A 20,504-nucleotide genomic window follows, 5' to 3' on the forward strand; every position below is an offset into this window, starting at 1 on the left:
CTCCCCTCTTATTCAGTGCTGTGATTGTGACAGTGGAAAGATTTCCTTTAGGGATGCTGATGCAGTGGCACCCTGCTGCCATCAGTGACCCCAGCAGGCAGGCGGGAGAAGTCAGAAAACCTGCACTTGCTCCCTGCTCTATCTAGTTGCCTACCTACCCACTTAAACTTTGTGGAAGATCAGAACTGGACTTCATGGCTCATCTTCACCTGAAGCTGGTCTTGCTCTTGATCTCTTGCAATGTCTTTTTTCCCTGTGTGCCTCCGATAGGAAATATTCCCCGTGGAGACAATGCGGAAGGCAGCCCAGCTGGGGTTCGGTGGGATCTATGTGAAACCAGATGTAGGTGGCTCGGGACTGTCACGGCTTGATACCTCTGTCATCTTTGAGGCTTTGTCAACAGGATGTACCAGCACTACTGCCTACTTGAGCATCCATAAGTGAGTGGGAGACAACTGGCTAAGCATCGGTGGTCAGTCTGGCTGAATAACACTCTTACTATGAACACTGGGACTCTGAATCCTGTCATCTTTCAGCTTTCGGGGGTGCCATTCATTACAAAATCATTGAAACGTAGGGCTAGAATGGACCTCAAGAGGTCATCAAGTCCAGCTCCCTGTGCTGGGGCAGGATCAAGGAAACCTAGTCCATCCCTGACAGGTGTTTATTTAACCTGTTCTTAAAAACCTCCAATGATGGGGATTCCATGACCTCCCTTGGAAATCTATTCCAAAGCTTAACTACCCTTATGGTTAGTATTTTTTTCCTAATAGCTAATCTAAATCTCCCTTGCTACAGAATAAGCCCATACTTCTTCACCTACCTTCAGTGGATATGGAGAACTATTAATCACAGTCTTCTTTGTAATAGCCTTTAACATATTTGAAAACTCCTGTCGGCTTCCCCCTCAGCCTTCTTTTCTCAAGACTAAACTTGCCCAGATTTTTTAGCCTTTACTCATAGATTAGATTTTCTAAACCTTTTATCATTTTTGTTGCTTTCCTCTGGATTCTTTCCAATTTTTCCACATCTTTCCTAAAGTGTGGCACCAGAACTGGACACAGTACTCCAGCTCAAGCCTCACCAGTTTTGGACAGTTACTTCCCATGTCCTACATACAATATTCCTGTTAATATAACCCAGAATGATATTATTAGCCCTTTTTGCAAACTGCATCACATGGTAACTCATATTCGATTTGTGATCCACTATAACCCCCAGATCCTTTTCAGCAGCACTGCCAACGAGGCAGTTAGTCCTCATTTTGTAATTGTGAATTTGATTTTTCCTTCCTACATGTAGTACTTTTCACTTGTCTGTATTGAATTTCATCGTGTAAGGATGTAATGTAGGGACCATTAGTGGGCATCTGGGGCATGGCTGGTTACTCTTAACAATCAAGCTGCAGTCCCTCGGACACTGGAAGGAATCATTCCTATTCACAAGGAAATAATTTTAGCCTAGTGATGTGAGCAGAGGGCTGGAGCTGGGAACTTTGGGGTTTTATTCCTAGCTCTGTCATTGACTTACTATATAGCCATGGGCAGATCCCTTAAATGCTTTGTGCCTCAGTTACCCCAGCTCTAATCTGGTTTATTTAGTGTGGCAATATCCCAGTCAAGATGAGGGTCCCATTGCACTAGACAATGTACCAATACATAGTAAGAGTCAGCCTTTTCTTTGTAGGGCATGGAAATAATATTTACACCTTCCTCTCGGTAGTATTATTGTAACAATTTTGTAGAACTCTAAATGCTTTAGAAAGGAAAATGAATTGTAAACTCTTTGGAGCAGAGACCATTTTTTTGTTCCACTTGTATAGTGCCTAACACAGTGGGGTTCTGGTCCATGATTGGGACTTCTAGGCACTACTGCAATATTAATACTAATATAATTATCTCTAGACCCTTTTTACAGATGCTAAGGCACACAAAGAGGCCGTGACTTGTCCAAGGTCTCACACTGAGTCAGTGGCAGAGTTGAGAATAGAATGCAGGTCTCCTGAGTCTCAGCCCTATACACTGATTCCAAGAAGCTTTATGAAGTTTAAGACCCTGAGCCAGTCCCTGTGGCATGCAGTTGCTTTTTTCAGTTTCAGTGGGGGACAGTGTCTGTTTCCTAGGCTAGGTTAGATTAGCTCTGGAAGAGGCTGAAAACCTCCAAACCAGTGGCATGAGCATTCTGTTATCATCCTTTTTGCTAGGCCTATGCTTGTATGCATGCATTATAACACCATCCCTTCTCTCCTGGTGCAGCATGTGTGCTTGGATGATTGACACCTTTGGGAACGAGGAGCAGAGACACAAGTTCTGCCCATCCCTCTGTAGCATGGAGAAGTTAGCCTCTTACTGCCTGACCGAGCCGGGTGAGCTTCATGTACAAATAATTCCAACCCCATCCGGTCCTGAGTCCCAGCAATGTTGTAACAGTCACTCTCATTCTCAAATGTTCCAAGGAACTGGAAGTGAAACTCCATCTCCTGTTGCTCTGAGCTTTCTAGATCTCCATGTGGCGTGTGCTTTAGAGTATCGGTGTAGCAAGGACAGGTACCTCAATGGGGCACATCTCGTGATGCTGATGGTCTTCTCCCTTTAGCATACAGCAGTGGTGGGAAGGGCTGGGAGAAGTGCTGTGATTCCCTGAGAGAAGTGAGGAGCTGAAGGTACAATAGGGTGCCTTCGTCGGGATACACACAGATTTGCAGAATATACAACAAAAGTAGACCCACTTTGACTGGCCTGCAGCTCATGTTTTCAAGGCTGGTTAAACAAAATGGGTAAATACTGTGGTAAGAGAGTGAATCTATGTCCAGAGCACTTTAATTAATAAATCCACACAGATCTGATCTCTCTAGTTCAAAGCCATGGGCAGTCAGGATCCCACATGAGCTGGAAGAGACCTGTTCCTCAGCCCATGACGATGTGGTTGACCGTCCTGCTCTGGATGGCTGGGCTCTAGAGGATAAATATAGCTCGGGGGCAAAGGGGTACAGCCCCCATTGAGGTTAGTAGGAGTTATACTTTCTGGTTCCAGGGATGCATTTGGCCCTGAGTCTGACTCCTCATCAAACCGAGTAAACACACGGTCTCTGGAGGAGAGAGGCAGCCTTGCCATCTCATTGGCTCCTTTCCTTCCCCACTAACAGGAAGTGGAAGTGATGCAGCTTCCCTGATAACCACAGCCAAGAGGAAAGGCGACACCTATGTCCTTAATGGTTCCAAGGTACCAGCTTTTCTCGCCTTAAAACCCCCTGAGCACCCTGCATGTTGAGAGGGTTGTTGCCATATCTCTCTGCCTCCCCCACTCACCCTCTCATCTCTGCCTCTTCCTCTTGGCTTGTGGAACTGGAAATATCCCATTATTTCACATCATCTCCAGTTGCTTCTCCCAGGGCAGGATTGTTCCCCGCAGTGTTTTCTCTAGGGCTTTGTTCAGTTCTGTTCTTACATGTCCCTTGGTGCTGGGGCATCTGCCTCTTCCCTTGGAGATGCTGTTCCCAGCCCAGTAAATCACACTGTTGAGAAGCCCTGCCTGATGCTGAACTTCCTCCCGCTACTCCTAGCTCTATCCCCTCAGAGCATCCTGAATGACTCCTTTCCCTGGAATTTCGGCACCCTAACGACCAGTAATTGGAGGTGGTTATCCTGTCTCTTTCTGTCCCTCCAACCCCAATTTGCCAGTCTACATCTGTTCAGCTTGTGATTTCACCCCATAAACCAATCCCTCAAGCCCCCCCTTGCTTCTCTGTCTCCTTGTCTCTCCTCCCCCGGCTCTCCGACCCCCTCGCCCTCCTCTTGGCTTCTCTCTGCCCTTGGATCACCACACAAGACATCTAACTCCCTTTCAGCACATGGTGTCCAGTGGAAATTCTTTCCTGCTTCCCGGGCTCTGGGTGTGGGCTCCTTGCGTGCTAATTCTGTCTCATTTCCTGTGCCCCTTGCCAGGCCTTCATCAGTGGCGGTGGCGACACAGATGTGTACGTGGTCATGTGTCGCACAGGAGGGTCTGGCCCCAAGGGCATCTCCTGCCTGGTGCTGGAGAAAGGAATTCCAGGGCTCAGCTTTGGCAAAAAAGAGAGGAAGGTGAGAGACCCACACACCATCAAGGTTGTTGGGGGTGGAGGTGTGGAACATGGCAGAGGCAGGCCAAACTGGAGTAGACCACTGGCGATCCCATGTCTGATCAGATAGCAGGCCTATCCAGCTCTGGACTGGGTGAGACAGCTGGACCATTCTAATCTGCTATCCTGCTTCCTCACTGCACCATAGCCCCAGATAATCCAGTGTCCTGGCTCGGGGCAGCATTGAGGTGCACAGTGTGGGGAAACCTTGCCCTGCCATTGCTCATGCTGTATCTGCTGCGTGGATAGATGGAGGGCTTTAATCTCCAGGTCTGTCAAGCCAGTACCAGATGCAGATTCACTGGATCTGCGCTTTTCCTGTAGGCATTTGCATTTTAATTTCTGGTGGATGGAGTTGCTCGTGAAGTTTAAGGGCTTCTCAAACCAATCAGGGTTATGTATGGTGCAGAAAGCCCCTGTGCAAGCTTCACATGCACCTGATCCTCAACCCTCACCAGCAACATTGGTGAAGCTCAGTCCTGACCCCTTGGCTAAGCTAGTAATGGGGTCTCTCCTGAGCAGAGACAACCAGACTGCATGGTGCTTTGCATGTGACTACAGAGCTTTGGAGATCACTAAACTCGTGATCCAGGTGTCAGGAGGTACAAATCCAGCGAACTAAAACTGAGCCACCTAAACTGTCCTGAAAGTTACTGTCAAAATCCAGCTGAAAAGGGCAGTGCACGTGTAAATCTTTAGTTCAGAAAGGCTGGAGGAGCATCTGAATAGACTCCTCTTCACTGCAGAATCTGAGGTAAACCTCACTCTGTGTCACAGAGTCTGCGTTACAGAAGTGCTGTCCTTCACAAGCTTGGCAGTGGAGGGAGAGAGAAGTGATAGACCTGTTATTTCTCCAGTGGAGAGCTGGATGTGCCCTGCCCTCCAGACAGTCTGTGAGATACTCCTGTCTTTCCCAGGTGGGCTGGAACTCCCAGCCGACTCGGGCTGTGATCTTCGAGGACTGTGCTGTTCCTGTGGCCAACCGGCTTGGCGCAGAGGGGCAGGGCTTTGGCATTGCCATGAAGGGCCTGAATGGAGGGAGGATCAATATTGGTAAGCCTGGCAGCTAAGAGCAAGGGGAGGGAAGGTCTCCTCACTGTTAGTCTAGTGTGGTGGCTGTCATGTAATATTCACTCTGTGCCCTTGGCTTCCCTCGCCAGCTTCTTGTTCTCTAGGAGCTGCTCATGCCTCTGTCCTCCTGACCCAGGATCATCTCACCATCCGCAAGCAGTTTGGGGAACCCTTGGCCAGTAACCAGGTGACTTTTCTGTCTAAAAGCTCTGCTCCCTCCTCCACTGCACCCCTCTGGCTGTTGCATAAACAAGCAGCTAGAGCTCACACATCCTGCCTTAGATGCATTCTGCTGGGAGAAGCTGGGACTGCAGTAGCTTCTCCCAGTGCTAATGTACTCGCACCCTCTTTTATAGCATCTCCCGCTGGGAGAGGTTTGGGTGGCAATAGGTGATGGGGGTTTTCTCTCCTCATGCAGAAAATAGTTCATGATAATTATTTGTTGGCCTTATTGTTCTGGGCCTAGGTGCTCAAAGCACCACAGGCCTGGCAGGAGAAAAACGAGGCTTACACACAGCTGTGAGTTATTGGCTTTATTGAAGGTTAGTGACCCACCCACAACGGGGACTCCAAGCGTTGCAGTCATGGAGGCGGGGAACCCAGCACACCGGAGCTTTGCTTGGGACGGAGTCCAACGGAGGGGCAGACAGTCAGCGTTAATAAGCACTACACAAAAACAGCTCATGAATATAGAATTAGGTGCTTCTTAAAGGGGGGCTTTCTACTACCTGGCAAAGGGCCATGGAAAGCAGCTATGTTCTTCAAGAACTATCTATATCCTGCAATAACACAGCAGCTGTGTCCTTCAAGAACTATCTTCTACAATAACAAAGCAGCTATCTATGCCCCACAGTAACCTCTCGGCTCGAGAAAGTGAAAGTTCCCTAGCTAGACCGTAACAAAGTCTTCCGCAGTCCCTTGCACCTTATGATAGAAGAGAGCCAGATGCTCCAAAGGAGCTGGAGAAAAATATAGAGGCTGAGAGAGAGGAATTGGGGAGCTGGGGGAGCCAGGGGCCCTGGCACAGAGAATCAGAGAGGCTTGAGCTTCATGTGAAGGGAAGTCCTTTCTAGAAAGTTTCCCTAAAGAGGAAATACAAAGATGGGGCCCTGCCTGAGTGGGATGGGGGTGGCGGGGGCAGCACGGGGGAGCACCTGAGGGGACTGAGGGATACGTGGGGGACAGTGCCTGACGGGGGGGAAAGGGTGGGGTGTGGGATTCAGAACAGGGCCCCAATTGAGGGGGCAGGGGGTGATACTAGGGCAAGGCCCCACCTGAGGAGGATGGGTAGGGGGAGGTGTTTCAGGGCAAGGACTCACTGAGCCTCTGGCTTAACCTGGCCCCTCATATGTTGTTTATTTCCTTCCCGGCAGTACCTCCAGTTCAGACTGGCTGAGATGGCAACGCACTTGGTGGCGGCAAGGCTCATGGTACGGAATGCGGCACAAGCGCTGCAGGAGGAGCGGGAGGACGCCATCGCCCTGTGCGCCATGGCCAAACTCTTTGCCACTGATGAGTGCTTCGCAGTAGGTTTTCCAAGTCTCAGCCGGGGTAGGGGGGGTCGTAATCAGAGACGTTCAGAGTCTCCTTGTAGTGGCTGACACTGCTTGGGATTTCAGGAAGTCTCTTCTGTCTGCAGGGTTCCAGCCCTGAACACGTTTGGTGGGCCATAAACCTAGTCTTGGGGCCCCTTTCGAGGTCCAGAATCCTGGCCTATGTGCAGGCAGGAATCTCGGCCCCTCTGCAGGGCATGATCTTTCTCTCTGGGTATTCTTCATATGCTATAACGCCTTCTGCTGCTTCTAGGAGCCCAGGGGCTCGGGCAGACTTGTGAGTAGAGCATTACCAGGGTGTCCATTACTTGGTCTTAATTCCTGGTTAGCATGTGTCATTGGGAGTGGGGGGGGGGGTACTGTAATGCAATTACAGAATACCATTTAATTAAAAGAAAAAAGCTTCTGAGCTATGAATTGTCTTGGATTAGTTATATTTTGGAATTACCACTACATCCTGTCATTAGCTCCCTGGATGTATACTGCCAGTGTGGTGTATCTCACACACAGGATTAATTATAGTTAGGCTTGGTACCATCTTTAAATAGAGGGCTTTTATCCTGGAATTATCCTAGCTGGCCACTAGATGGTGGTCTTGCATTTTAATTTTGGACCTAGACTCAATTAGAAATGCAGCAGAAACTGCCTTGGTTGAAGGGAATTAAAATGCTTGTGCATTGCAGCATTCCTTTTAAGATGGTTTTAAATGGCACCGTCTGGGAAATATGGCAACAAGCACCATGGCATATAGTGGTTAGAGCAGAAGAGACTGGAATTTAGGACTCCTGGGTTCCATTTCCATTTCTGCTTGGGAATGTGGTTTGGTGGTTAGAGCACAGAATTAGTCCAGATTCCTGGGCTCTAGTCCTAGCTCTGCCACTGACTTGCTGTGTGACCCTGGGCAAGTCACTTCACCACTCTGGGCCTGGCCCACCAATGTTCTCTTCTCATCAGATCTGCAACCAGGCCCTGCAGATGCATGGAGGCTATGGCTACCTGAAGGACTATGCTGTGCAGCAGTTCATGAGAGACATCAGAGTCCACCAGATCTTGGAAGGTAACCTGGGGTATTGCCAACAAAACTGACAACTGGCTGTGGCCTTGGCCGTATGTCCCAGTGGAGAACAGGGATTTGGATTATAGTTGCAAATTCCACTTCTTTCATTTTGTGCTTTAGGTCTCTCATCTGACAGCAAAACCCATGCAGGGGATATGAGTTCATTGGGCTATAGCAAATTTGTGTAGCCCTGTAAGTATTTCCAACCCAGTAGAAGACGGAAGAGACTCCATGTGCAGGATTGCTCCCTGCAGTCTATTTTTTAGTGTCTTGTCCACTCTTGCTCCACATGACTCAGTTGAAGGAGCTCCCTCCACCTCCCTGGGAAAAATTTGATTATTTAATGGGTCTCACCAGAGGGAAAGGTCTCTTGATGTTCACACTAAAGGTGTGTGTTTAATTTCATCCGGTTACTCCTATTAACACCCATTGTTGAACCCTAAACAATTCCTCTCGCTCTGTGTACTGTTCCACCTTCAGATCCTTGTAGAGAGAATTGTGGTAATATCCCACTGAGCAGAGCCAAGCTTTTTATTTTTAATCTGCCCTCTTAATCATTATTACTGCTATTCTTCGAACTCCATTCACCTAGAATTAGACTATCAGGAAGGGGTATGGTCCTGGCCCCCCTGCTATGCTCCTTTCTACTCTCTGATATGATGCATATGTAGCAGTAGGTAGGTAAAGCAGAGAGAATGGCCTTCAGTAGGGGCCCAGTTCTGCTAGGTGCTCAGTGCCCTAAAATCCTTTTAATATCAATAGGAGCAAGGCGCGCTCAGTGCCCCCTTAATGAGCGGTCTTTTTCCAGGCATCTATGTCTTACCTTCTCCTCTACGCCCACTAATACCCAGAACTCCTTTCATGCTTGAAAGGAATCTCTTCTGTAGAGTAGGCTACAGATCTCACCAGGTTTTGCCCTGATCACAGGCTGGATGGAGACATGGAATAACTGCTCTGCTGATTGCATACTGCTCTGTTGTGGGTTTAAGAGAGCAGGTTTTTTGCATTTGACTTCAATGGAAGTAGGATTGGGCCTTCACTTAACTGATGAGTGTCTCTGTCTCTGTGTTTTGTCCTGCTGCAGGTACGAACGAGGTGATGAGGATGATTGTGGCCCGGAGTCTGTTACAGGAGTGAAACCAGGAGTGGATCTCTAGTCTTAATGCACTCCGCTTGCTCGCTAGAACATTTTCTATTGCTCCTGTTTCCATAGACTCCTTCCCTGGGAGTGGGAATGTACCAGTGGAAACTCTCTTGACTTTTTCTGATCCCAAGCACAGCTGTATGCAGCCCACATGGGGTCCCAGCTGTATGCGGTGCCTGGCAGAACTGCTGGTACTTGTCTGGTATCAAGGACGCCAAAGATAAAAATCAGACATGAATGAAAGCCTTTGTCCCTGTGTCCTGACCATGGGCCATTGCTGCTGCCCTGCCCCTCCTCAGACAGAAACATTAGACCTGTGAGGTCATCCAGTCTACTTTTGTGCCAGGACAGGATTAAAACAGAGGGAATCCAGTCAGCCCCTCTCCTTCTCTGGGGCATTTCTAAGGCAGATGTGGAGGCATAGCCTACTGATTCATTTCAGGCAGGACTGTGCACATGCATGCTCTCTTATGGATCAATAAGGCAACTCCTTTGAATCACAGGGAGAATCTGTTGCCTTGTTTAAACCCTTGTCTTTCCAAGCTGCTGTGCTGCAGCACTGGGGCAAGTTATCCATAAAGATTGTGTCTCTGTGAGTTGTTACAAAGTGCAGTGAGCATTTTAAACCCATTGAAGGGAATGGGGCGTACCTGGTGCTAATCATGAAGCATCACTGCTTCTCATTTCCTAGAGTTCTCTTACCTAGTGCAACTGGCTTTTGATCTACCCCATCCCAGTTAATGCTTTCATTAACATTATGAATCCTTGGTAATGGGATCAGGGGGATAGATGAGAGAATCTTGCACGAGAAAACCTGGGCTCCTTATTCTCAAATTAACTCTACCCAGAAACGTACAATACAAGCAGAGTCAGAGCTTTGATCAGGTTTACTTTTCCCGCCCCCTCAATGTCGGAATCAATAAAGCTATGACAATAAAAACACTAGGGGGTTTCATCAGTTCTGCTAATTCACTCTTTCTGCAACATTCTAGTTCTTTAATTTGAACATATTTCCTTTAGTTGATAGCATTTTTTTTAAATCAGCTTGTTTAATGGAAAATCCTAATGATTACTAATAACTTGCATTTCTTTAGTCCCTTAAAGTGCTTTACCAACTAACATCTCTTTCCGGTGGGAAAGTGTTGACATTCTCATTTGATAGATGGGGAAATTGAGGTGGAGAGAGGGGAAGTGACAAGGTAAGGAGTCAGTGGTAGAGATAGCTGACTTCCTATTCCTGGCTTTAATTATTGGGCAACATTCCTTTTTCAGTATCTGCCACAAAAAATGACATGGGAGATTCCCCCCCCTCCCCGCATAATATCAAGGAACTGAAGTAACTTGACCTTTCCTTCTTCAAGATGAACACACATGTATCTGACCCTTCCAGGTAGAGGATGGGGAGGGAATGGATTGTCATACCAAAATGTTTTTGACATTGTGAGACACACTGTGGCTCCATAGAAACTCTTTAACTGTTCAGAACTTGTCTGTGCTTACTTACAACATGACTGTCAAGACGTGATGGTTTTGACAGTGTTGCTTAACCGTGTAGATGGGACTTAAGTGTGTAACCGCTATATATTTCAACTTCATTGTAACCAGCTCCCCAGACACTACAGATCTCTGTTGTACAGACTGGCTTGCTAAAAGCTAAAATCCAAACTGACTGTATTTAGTACTTGGGTAAACAGAAGGCTACTGCCCTATAAGTAACCCTTGTTTGGGCCTCTCTAAATATTTGCCTAGTACTGCAGAGTCCAACCAGAGAGCCAGTGAAGCCTTATCTATCTCCCATTCACTGGGTTGCTTGTGTCAAGATGCTCTGTAAACTCAGGTTTATGTAATTGGCTATAAATGGTGCTGTGAATGGTTCAGGCATAAATGGCTTGAATCTGGCTTAGCTGGGTAGAGACTGACAGTTGTTACCTGCACAGGCTTCATATGCTGTGAACTGAATTGGTCTCAGTCTAGGTGTGGAGGCAGATGTATTTATCTCCAAATCCACCATCACAATTGACAATGTTGGTAAAAAAAGGCAGAATGAGGATGGAATGAGCCATTAGTGTGAACTCTACTCTTCCTCTTGGAAGTGCTCTTGAGGGCCAGCGTGAGAGATACTGCACACCCCCACCAGTGTGAAAAAAGACTGTACAGTGGTTGACTGTGCTAGGAGAGAAACCAAGAGCTTTGGTTTGCAGAACTGCTAACCAGTGACTAATTTAACTGCATACAAAGGGAAATTTAAATGAGATGCCTATACACATGCGTGTGTAAAGGTGGAGGAATGGGCCTGTTGCTGGGGGGTCTTCACAATGCTGTGAATCCCTACAGCTGCAGAGTAGGTGTGTTTGCAAAAATGAAAGCAAGGCCGTCTTTAGGCATATGCAGCATACACGGCTGGTAGGGCACCCAAAAATTTGGGGCATCACGGGGACAGCTGGTAAGAGCAGGCCGGCTCCCGCCCACCCAGCATATGCTGTAGTCGCGTTATACCAGGGCCGTATTCACAGAGCCGAATGCACCGGCACGGTGCCTTCTGCGTGAGGGAGAGAGCATGGGGTGCTGGTCTCCGTGGAACTGTGACTCTCCACTGCCATGATGCGGGCTGGGGGGCTTGGTATCCTTTGCTGCCTCATCCCTCCCCCTACCCCCCCCCGACTGCCACAGTGTCTGCTGCATACAAAGCTCTGTGATACCAGCAAGGGGGGTGGGTTCTGTGGGTAGGGGTGCTGGCTGTGCCCCAAGTTGGGCATAAGGCCCCTTTTAATCTAAGGATGTCCGTGGATGCAGGGGTTGGGCATGAGATTTTTTGCAGATAATTGTAGCTTTTGCTGAACCCCCACACGTGGGGCGAGGAGAGACGCTTGTCCCCCCCCCCCAGCACCCACTGGGCCAAGGGCTTTCCTGGGGCCTGACTCATGATTGCTTAGTAAGTGGGTCTTTGCCCCCCCCCCCCGTAGGCTCCAGGGCTGCTGTCCCGGTGCCTCCCCCGGGCGCGGGACGGGGGCTCTGCATCCCCCACCGGCCGAGGGGAAGGGGCTGACTCGAACCTGTGGCCCCCGTGCAGCCGGCACGCGCCCCGCCCAGGCCAGCCGCGAAGCTCGAGCACCCTGCGGCGGGGGCGGGAGGCCGGGGCCGGGGAGCCGGACCGTGGCACAGCTGGGGCCAATCAGGAGCGGGTTTGGCCTCTGACCCTCCTGCCCAATCCAGGGGTGAGCCCGCCCTGTGGGCGGCAGGCGGCGGCCAATGGGGGGCCACGAGGGCGTGGGCGGAGGCGGGTTAGGGGGCCGTAGGCGCCGCGCGCCCCAGAGAGCCTCGGAGCGGGGTGGCGCGAGCGGCGGCGGCGCGCGGGCCCCGGGCGACTCTGCGGCCGCCATGTGGGGCTGCGGCGGGCGGAGGCGGCGCCGCCTGGGAGCGTTACTGCTCCTGCTGCTGCTGCTCGGGGGGCTGCTACTCCGCCGGTGAGTGACTCCGGCCGGGGCCCCTCCCACGGGGCATGCCCCCCGGCACTTCTCCTCCAGCCCTGCCCCCCCGGGGGCCCCTTCCCCCTCGGCCTGGTTCCCCCCCCGGGGACACGCCCCCCCGACTCCTTTTTCTCTAGCCCTGCTCCCCCCGGGGGCCCCTCCTTCTCTAGGGCCCCTCGGCCTGCTCCCCCCCGGGGGACACGCCCCCCCGACTCCTTTTTTTCTAGCCCTGCTCCCCCCGGGGGCTCCTCCTTCTCTAGGGCCCCTCCTCCTCGGCCTGGTCCCCCCCCCGGGGACACGCCCCCCCGACTCCTTTTTTTCTAGCCCTGCTCCCCCCGGGGGCTCCTCCTTCTCTAGGGCCCCTCCTCCTCGGCCTGGTCCCCCCCCCGGGGACACGCCCCCCCGACTCCTTTTTTTCTAGCCCTGCTCCCCCCGGGGGCTCCTCCTTCTCTAGGGCCCCTCCTCCTCGGCCTGGTCCCCCCCCCGGGGACACGCCCCCCCGACCGCTTTTTCTCTAGCCCTGCTCCCCCCGGGGGCTCCTCCTTCTCTAGGACCCCTTCCCCTCGGCCTGGTCTCCCCCCCGGGGACACGCCCCCCCGACCGCTTTTTCTCTAGCCCTGCTCCCCCCGGGGCCCCTCCCCCTCGGCCTGGTCCCCCCCCGGGGGATATGGCCCCCCCCCACGGACTCCTTTCCTCTCCCCGTGATTCCTCTCCCCCGGGGCACATGCCCCCTCCGGCCTGCCCCCTTCTCCCTGGGGACACCCCTCCCGGGCCTCATCCCCTCCAAGCCTGCCCTGCCTGGGGCATCCCTTCTGCACACACACACACGCTCCCCGTCCCCCGAGCGCCCGGGCCTGCCCCCGGACCATTTATCCCACCCCAGAGTCCAGTCCCCCAGGATTTTCCCTTGGGGCACCCCCCCCGACTCTCTCCCTGTAGGGTCCTCAAAAAGAAAAGGAGGACTTGTGGCACCTTAGAGACTACCAAATTTATTAGAGCATAAGCTTTCGTGAGCTACAGCTCACTTCATCACGAAAGCTTATGCTCTAATAAATTTGTTAGTCTCTAAGGTGCCACAAGTCCTCCTTTTCTTTTTGCAAATACAGACTAACACGGCTGCTACTCTGAAACCTGTAGGGTCCTGACTCCCCTGTTCCTCTCAGCCTGTCCTGCCCCTGGGATCCACTCCCCAGGGCACATGCCCTCAGCCCGCCCCACCTCTAGTGCCCTGCCCATCCACAGGGCCCTATCCCCTGGGACCCTCCCCCTGTGCAGACCAGCAGAGGTTCCCAGTCAAGTCAAAATCTACTTGGGCTTGTGTTGGAAGCGGCTCTGGGGCCTGCCCCCCCCTTTCCCTCACTGCATTCTTCTACATCTAAGTTGTTCTCTTCCCCCTGAAAGACCCCTGGAACAATATGGGGAACTGTCTGGCTGACTACATGGTGGGGGGGGAAGAGCAAAACTGCCCATACAAAGTGCTGGGGGATCCACAGAACAGATGTAACAGACAAAAATGCACTCCCCCTGCTCCTTGCCTGGAATTGTTGCACCTAAAAAAAAGTTTTCAGCCAGGAGAGAGAGATTGTTTTTCAAGTTTCAGAGTAGCAGCCGTGTTAGTCTGTATTCGCAAAAAGAAAAGGAGTACTTGTGGCACCTTAGAGACTAACAAATTTATTAGAGCATAAGCTTTCGTGAGCTACAGCTCATTTCATCGGATGCATTTGGTGGAAAAAACAGAGCTCTGTTTTTTCCACCAAATGCATCCGACGAAGTGAGCTGTAGCTCACGAAAGCTTATGCTCTAATAAATTTGTTAGTCTCTAAGGTGCCACAAGTACTCCTTTTCTTATTGTTTTTCAAGTATCTTTTTGGGATTCCCACTATGTTTCTGTGCAGCCTTTAAACATGCCCCTATGCTTGATAACCAAGGCATGCTGATGCATTGGTCTAATGTGAATTTGCCAGTGAAGAGAATCAGGATTGTTATTTTGCATGCTTCTCATCGCTGTTGGTCCACTTCTTTTCTTGCTGCTACTCTTTGTCATTTATGCTGTTTCTGCTCCTTCAGGTTCGCTTGCTGCTGGATTTATTCTCTTCTGGGAAGGATTTAAACAGCTGTTGTTAGCCTTATCAGGATAGTCCTTCTCTGCTGAGCAATAGGGCCCTGAGGTCACTGAGGTTGTTTAACTCCTTTTAGCTTAGTGTATTGGGTCAAGATTCATTGCAATTGAAGTGAAATTGATCTGTACTGGTTTGTCCCTAAGGGATACTGTTAAGGAATACTGAAAGGAATGCTGTCAGGTTAAATTCATGTAATAGGCTTCTTTAGCTGGGTTACTAATAGCACTGGAAATCATTAAATCTGTAGGTATGTCAGCCTTGAACCTGTTGATTTACTGCATTTCTCTAAGCTTGGGCAGTGAAAGTAGACTGGCCAGTTGTAACCTATGCATTTAGTTGGTTCCATTTCATGTCTCCCTCAAATCAGCTACACCTGTACTTGGGTTTCAAACACTGTAGGGGGGATGCTATTCCTCCAAAAGTAAACTTTCAGTGGAAAGTTTAATAACAAATATATTGCGCTGTGTAGCTGTTTAAGTATTCTCAATTTGGAGCCAAAACTGACTTCACATGTCTCTTTAATCCTTAACTCATTCACGATTACTACAGCTCAGCAGCAACATGCAGTTTTAAACGATTCATATGCCTGTGAACGGAGGCACAAAGCTGTACATTAGATGTAGCAATGAATTCAAGTGTAGTACTGATGATTAAGTTACAAAAAGACACATCTGAATATTTCAAGATGCAAGGTTATAGGGTGCCGTGCATTTGGGAGGGACTGGAACTCTTGGACCTTTTCACCTGGTTTGGGTTAGCAGAGCCTGCAAGTTACCACCATCTGCCTGTGTGCAGTGAGTTTGATGGGTCTCATTCAATTTTTCACTGCACAAATGTCCCTATCTCAGAACATTGTTGCAGTTGATACTAATTACCCAACAATTCCTTGCTCTCCAGTCTCAACAGAGTGACCAAGGACTGAGTGGGACCATTTGGGCAGAACTCCTCTTTCCCCCTACAGGTGGTCTGTTCATTCAGAGTGTATTTATGTTAGTGGGACAGATTGACCTATCAGTGCTGGTTTTGTACCTGTCTGTTGAATGAATAGATGATTCTAGGACTGTCATTCCAGCCTCCTCTAATTAGCGCTAATACTCCGGGTATGCCAGTTGCTGCTTGCCACTGGGTAGGCTTGCAGGTGTAATGCCAGCACCACACTTAAAAGGCATTATATTATTGTTGAGTAATGTTTCTGCTTAAAGGTCTACCTCTCCTCTATGTTAATGACTCCCATTAACCTTAGTGAGCGATTGCATTCAGATGAAGAATAGGACTCCTTTAATGTGGAAACATTTCCAAACTTCATGCTCCCTGCTGACTGCTTTAAAAAAAAAAAAAAATCTCCTCTTGATTCATAAGAGCTCAGACCTGATAAAACTGAAGCAACGTCTTCTTTTAACAGAATACGTAGAGAGAAACAGCACCACTCAGAATCAATCACTGACACTGAGCATTCATCCGGTGGGGGAAGCATGAGAGAGTAATGCCCAAACCAGATAGAAATGATTTAAAAGCTTTAAATAAATGTTACACATAATATATAGCAATTCCATGTCTATCATAAAAAGTAATGGATAAGGAAAGACCAGTTGCCAGCACTATAAATCAGTTTCTGCGTTAAGCTAACGTTATCCCCATTGACCTTGGCTCTTGGAGGGTTTATACTAAAATCGCTGAAGCTCTTTGATGGATGACATGCATTTACAAATCAATCACTCTCTATCCTGGACCTAACCCATCTTTGAAACTGCCAGGAGTATCTCTTGCTCTTTCATATCAGGGCTCTGTCTTGTTGTTTTGTGATTTTGAGCATATCCTGCTTATTCTGGGACTGATTATACCAACCCTGCTTTGAGTAGTACCTTGAGACCAATGGAATTACAGATAGAGTAACATACTGCTCAGCATGAATAAGAGTTGGGCTTTATCTAACTTTCCATTTAGCAAGGTATTCAGCCCTTTCTCCCCCCCCATTCATCTGTCATGGGCCAAACTTTATCCCTTGTGTCACTCCCACTAAAGCCAAAGAAGTTACACTACAGATTAATTCGACACTGTGTGTTTCAGATCATGTCCTTTCTGATATTAAAGCCCTGTACCGGGTGAGTGGATTTTGTATTTCATTGAGAGCTACAACATTACTGTGAAATAGTGTCCCAAGGGAAATTTGTGGGAGGCTCTTTACTGAGGTTATTAGAAAGTAGGCTGTACAAAGCACTGGTGAATATACTCAGGCTTAAGAGGAAGCGCTTAGAACATGTAAACATTTCAGGTTTTTAATGGCCAGATTTTTCAAAGGCGAGTGCTTTAAATTGGGCTTCTAAATCCATATTAGGAGTTAAATTGAATGTGGCCTGATTTTCAAAGCTGGTGAGAATCTTTATCTTCCATTCACTTCATTGGGAGCAGGATTGTTCCATAGCCACTCCTGTTTTTATGCCGTAGTTTGTATTCTGAGCAGAAACTTCATGAACTGTAATACCTGGTGAAAGCATACAGGTCTCTTCCTTGAGCAGTGGTATTTATTTATTTTGAACGTGTCTTAGGATTCCAGTGTGTTTCATGATTGTCCCTCCACTATTCAGTTGAAAATAAGCTGTTATAAAACTGGAGATGCTGGATCAGATCAGAAAATAGAACTCTTCCCAGTGGGGCAAGATCTCTGTCACAATGAGAGATGATAAGCAGCATGTTGAAGTTGTGGTTGCTAGCTTTGACCATCCTCTGTGGGGGGGAAGCCCAGAATGAATAGAACTAGGTTTTGTGGAGTCCTCTGTAGCAGGAATGAGCAGGGTTTAAAGTTGAACCAAAAAATTGCCCCCTCCCCTCCCCAAGTGTGCCCTTCAGTGCTGCCTTGTGCAAATAGCCTCAACTGCAGCCCTCCACACTACTTTGTTTTTTTCATATTAGAAATATCAGATCTTGATTTCCCTGTTCTTGCCGGGAGGTAGAGAGACGGACTGGGATCACAATAATGCAGTAGACTGAAACTTGGGCTATGATATTTCATGCCCTTAATTGAGGCACAGTGGGGACATTTAGCCAGTTTTTGGCTGTTCTGGATTTGTTTTTGACAATTCTTATCATAAACCAACTACAGTAGAGCCTCAGAGTTATGAACAACTTGGGAATGGAGATTGTTCATAACTCTGAAACATTTGTAACTCGTAACAAACGTTATGGGCAGGGTGGATTTGATTTAAATCATGAGTTACTACAGAGAATTCTTTTCTGGGTCTCTGGCTGGTGAGTCTTGCCCACATGCTCAGGGTTTAACTGATCACCATATTTGGGGTCAGAAAGGAATTTTCCTCCAGGGCAGATTGGCAGAGGCCCCGAGGGGTTTTCGCCTTTCTCTGCAGTGTGAGGCAGGGTCACTTGCTGGAGGATTCTTTGCACCTTGAAGTCTTTAAACCACAATTTGAGGACTTCAGTAACTCAGACATAGGTCAGGGGTTTGTTACAGGAGTGGGTGGATGAGATTCTGTGGCCTGCGTTGTGGAGGAGGTCAGACTAGACGATCATAATGGTCCCTTCTGACCTTAAAGTCTATGATTCTATGATTTAAATCTCTAGTCAGGAAGACTCTATTTAATCATGGATTTTTACATAAAAGTGCATTCTTGTTGGTTGTTATAACCTTAATACATATTCTTCACGATGCAGCAATAGATGTAGGTTTCATTTTAAGAAGGTACACACTATACATTTTTAAGTGATTTTATTTTGAAAACTTTTCAGATTAGTTTTACAGCTATATCAGAAAATGAATGATTGTTTGGTTATTTTTTTACCAAAGTTAATTGAAGCAGATATTTATGAAGTCATTGGGAGGTGAACTATCTCCAATTCAATAGGTTAAATACTTGGAGGATTTTCTTGTCAGGCTGTATTTGGAGGATAACATCACTGGACAGACATTTAAATTGTTTTATTTAACTAAAACAACAACTGTAAGTATTCTGAGTTTTTTTTCTTCAACAGCAAACATATAATTTAACAAAACAAGCATATGAATTTTTGAATTTAGTTATACATTCAAGTTTTTTAAAATCAGGTTTGTTTTTGTTAAAATTGTTTTTAACTAAAATAGTTAAATGAAATATTTTTAAAAAACAAAACAAAAATTAAATAGACCGTGTCAGCCAGGTCAACTTAAAATATTGGCTTCTGAAGCTAACTCAGTTGTCTTCACCTTCATTTTCCTGTTTGTTCATAATTTGGAAAAGAAAAACAAGCTTTCCTGCTTTTTCAGGTCCCAAACGATTTCTCAATTTGGAATAAAATTTGGAATGAATTTGAATAAAACAGCTATTTTCCTGCATTTTTTTTCAAGGCCACAGAATTGATCATGAGTGTTCTTTCAAAAGTTTGCAACTGAACATTGACTCCGTACAGCTTTGAAACTTGACTATGAAGAAGAAAAATGCTGCTTTTCCTTTATTTTTTTGAGTAGTTTACATTTAACACAGTTTTGTACTGTATTTTCTTTTGTTGTTTTCTCTGCTGCTGCCTGATTCTGTACTTCTGGTTCCAACTGAGGTGTGTGGTTGACTGGTGAGTTTGTAATTTTGGTGTTTGTAACTGAGGTTCTATTGTACAATCACCTCCCTATCCCCTGTAGTTGTTTGAATTTCACCTTAAACTTTATAAAGCAAGAGCAATAAAGACCAATTTTCCCAAACCATAATGACAGATTTCAGAGTAGCAGCCGTGTTAGCCTGTATTTGCAAAAAGAAAAGGAGTACTTGTGGCACCTTAGAGACTAACAAATTTATTAGAGCATAAGCTTTCGTGATGAAGTGAGCTGTAGCTCACGAAAGCTTATGCTCTAATAAATTTGTTAGTCTCTAAGGTGCCACAAGTGCTCCTTTTCTTTTTGCGAATACAGGCTAACACGGCTGCTACTCTGAAACCTGTTTATTTTTTGTTCTGGTTGCTAAAAGAGCTGTGACCAGTGAATTCACTTGACACTTTTCAAGCTACTGGAATTCTCCTACATGGCCTGCAAGTGATCCCAGAAAGGAAGGGCTATGAATCCAAAGGTGCAGAAAGGTGAAAATCGTAGCTTCAACTTGACTAAGGAGAGACTAAGCTACAGATTAATTTGTCTTAACCTCCTGTGCAGTCTGCTGCAATATTCATAAGCCACTTAACTGTTTTGGAGAGGGGATGTGGGGTGAAGCCTGGCCAAGAAGCTGATCCCAGCACAGCGGAGAGGAAGTGGTTAAAGGGAGACAGGAGCAGGAGAGTGATTTGAGGGGAGAAGGAAAAGAGAGTTTCCGAGGAGAAGCCAGAGCTTTCAGCTCAGTAGAGGAAAGAAACCAACCTTTAAAACGAGAGAGAGAGAGAGAGAGAGAGAGAGAGAGAGAGAGATATCAAGCGCCAAAGGAAAGCCCGGGCTGTCTTGGTGTCACAGAGTCCCTGGGTGATGCTCTGGAACTGCTCCCTATGAAGCCAGTCAGGACTCTGGGGAATTCTCCTTTCTGTGAGCAGACTGTCTGCAGGACACACAGCTCACCCGGCTTCCACCTTCCTGGGCCTGACCTCGGAGCGTTCAGCATCCTCTGCCCCTCCATGTGCTTCCCACAGCGAGTCCGCCCAGGCGGGCTCCCGGGGAAGCTAGAGGGTCCTGCACCCCAACTTCGCAGTCAGATGTGACTCTCATCCAGCCAGTAAAACAGAAGGTTTATTAGACGACAGGAACATGGTCTAAACCAGAGCTTGGAGGTGCAGAGAACAGGACCCCTCAGCTGGGTCCATTTTGGGGGGCAGTGAGCCAGACAACCCCGTCTGCACTTCATTCCATGTCCCCAGCCAGCCCCAAACTGAAACTTTCTCTGGGCCCTCCTCCTCTGGGCTTTGTCCCTTTCTCAGGCCAGGAGGTCACCTGAATCCTTTATTCTCCAACCCTTTAGCTCTCACCTTGCAGGGGGGAAGGGCCCAGGCCATTAGTTGCCAGGAAACAGGGT

The 20,504-nt window shown here is 48.0% G+C and overlaps 2 protein-coding genes across 5 annotated transcripts in view; both read left to right on the top strand.

Moving 5' to 3' along the window:
- ACAD8 (acyl-CoA dehydrogenase family member 8) overlaps nucleotides 1-9,188 on the top strand; it is an 11,511-nt gene extending 2,323 nt beyond the window's left edge. The window contains exons 3-11 of the mRNA XM_038380932.2: nucleotides 271-440; nucleotides 2,256-2,365; nucleotides 3,146-3,222; nucleotides 3,945-4,082; nucleotides 5,038-5,173; nucleotides 5,281-5,378; nucleotides 6,565-6,717; nucleotides 7,699-7,801; nucleotides 8,886-9,188. Coding sequence (XP_038236860.1) covers nucleotides 271-440; nucleotides 2,256-2,365; nucleotides 3,146-3,222; nucleotides 3,945-4,082; nucleotides 5,038-5,173; nucleotides 5,281-5,378; nucleotides 6,565-6,717; nucleotides 7,699-7,801; nucleotides 8,886-8,938 — 1,038 coding nt within the window. The 3' untranslated portion in view covers nucleotides 8,939-9,188. The remainder of the gene's footprint in view (nucleotides 1-270; nucleotides 441-2,255; nucleotides 2,366-3,145; nucleotides 3,223-3,944; nucleotides 4,083-5,037; nucleotides 5,174-5,280; nucleotides 5,379-6,564; nucleotides 6,718-7,698; nucleotides 7,802-8,885) is intronic.
- Nucleotides 9,189-12,240: 3,052 nt separating this feature from the next.
- GLB1L2 (galactosidase beta 1 like 2) overlaps nucleotides 12,241-20,504 on the top strand; it is a 51,752-nt gene continuing 43,488 nt past the window's right edge. For 3 of the 4 annotated variants that reach the window (XR_006276611.1, XM_038381028.2, XM_038381033.2), the window contains exon 1: nucleotides 12,241-12,409. Coding sequence is in view for 3 of the 4 variants with exons in the window: in XM_038381028.2 (XP_038236956.1) it covers nucleotides 12,324-12,409 (86 nt within the window). In the remaining variant the exon portion in view is untranslated. Of the gene's footprint in view, nucleotides 12,410-14,344; nucleotides 14,364-20,504 lie in introns of those variants that run through there. The other variant, XM_043500825.1, reaches the window with a different exon arrangement.

The sequence above is a fragment of the Dermochelys coriacea genome, chromosome 22 (genome assembly GCF_009764565.3).
Source record: "Dermochelys coriacea isolate rDerCor1 chromosome 22, rDerCor1.pri.v4, whole genome shotgun sequence".
NCBI classification, from domain to species: Eukaryota; Metazoa; Chordata; order Testudines; family Dermochelyidae; genus Dermochelys; species Dermochelys coriacea.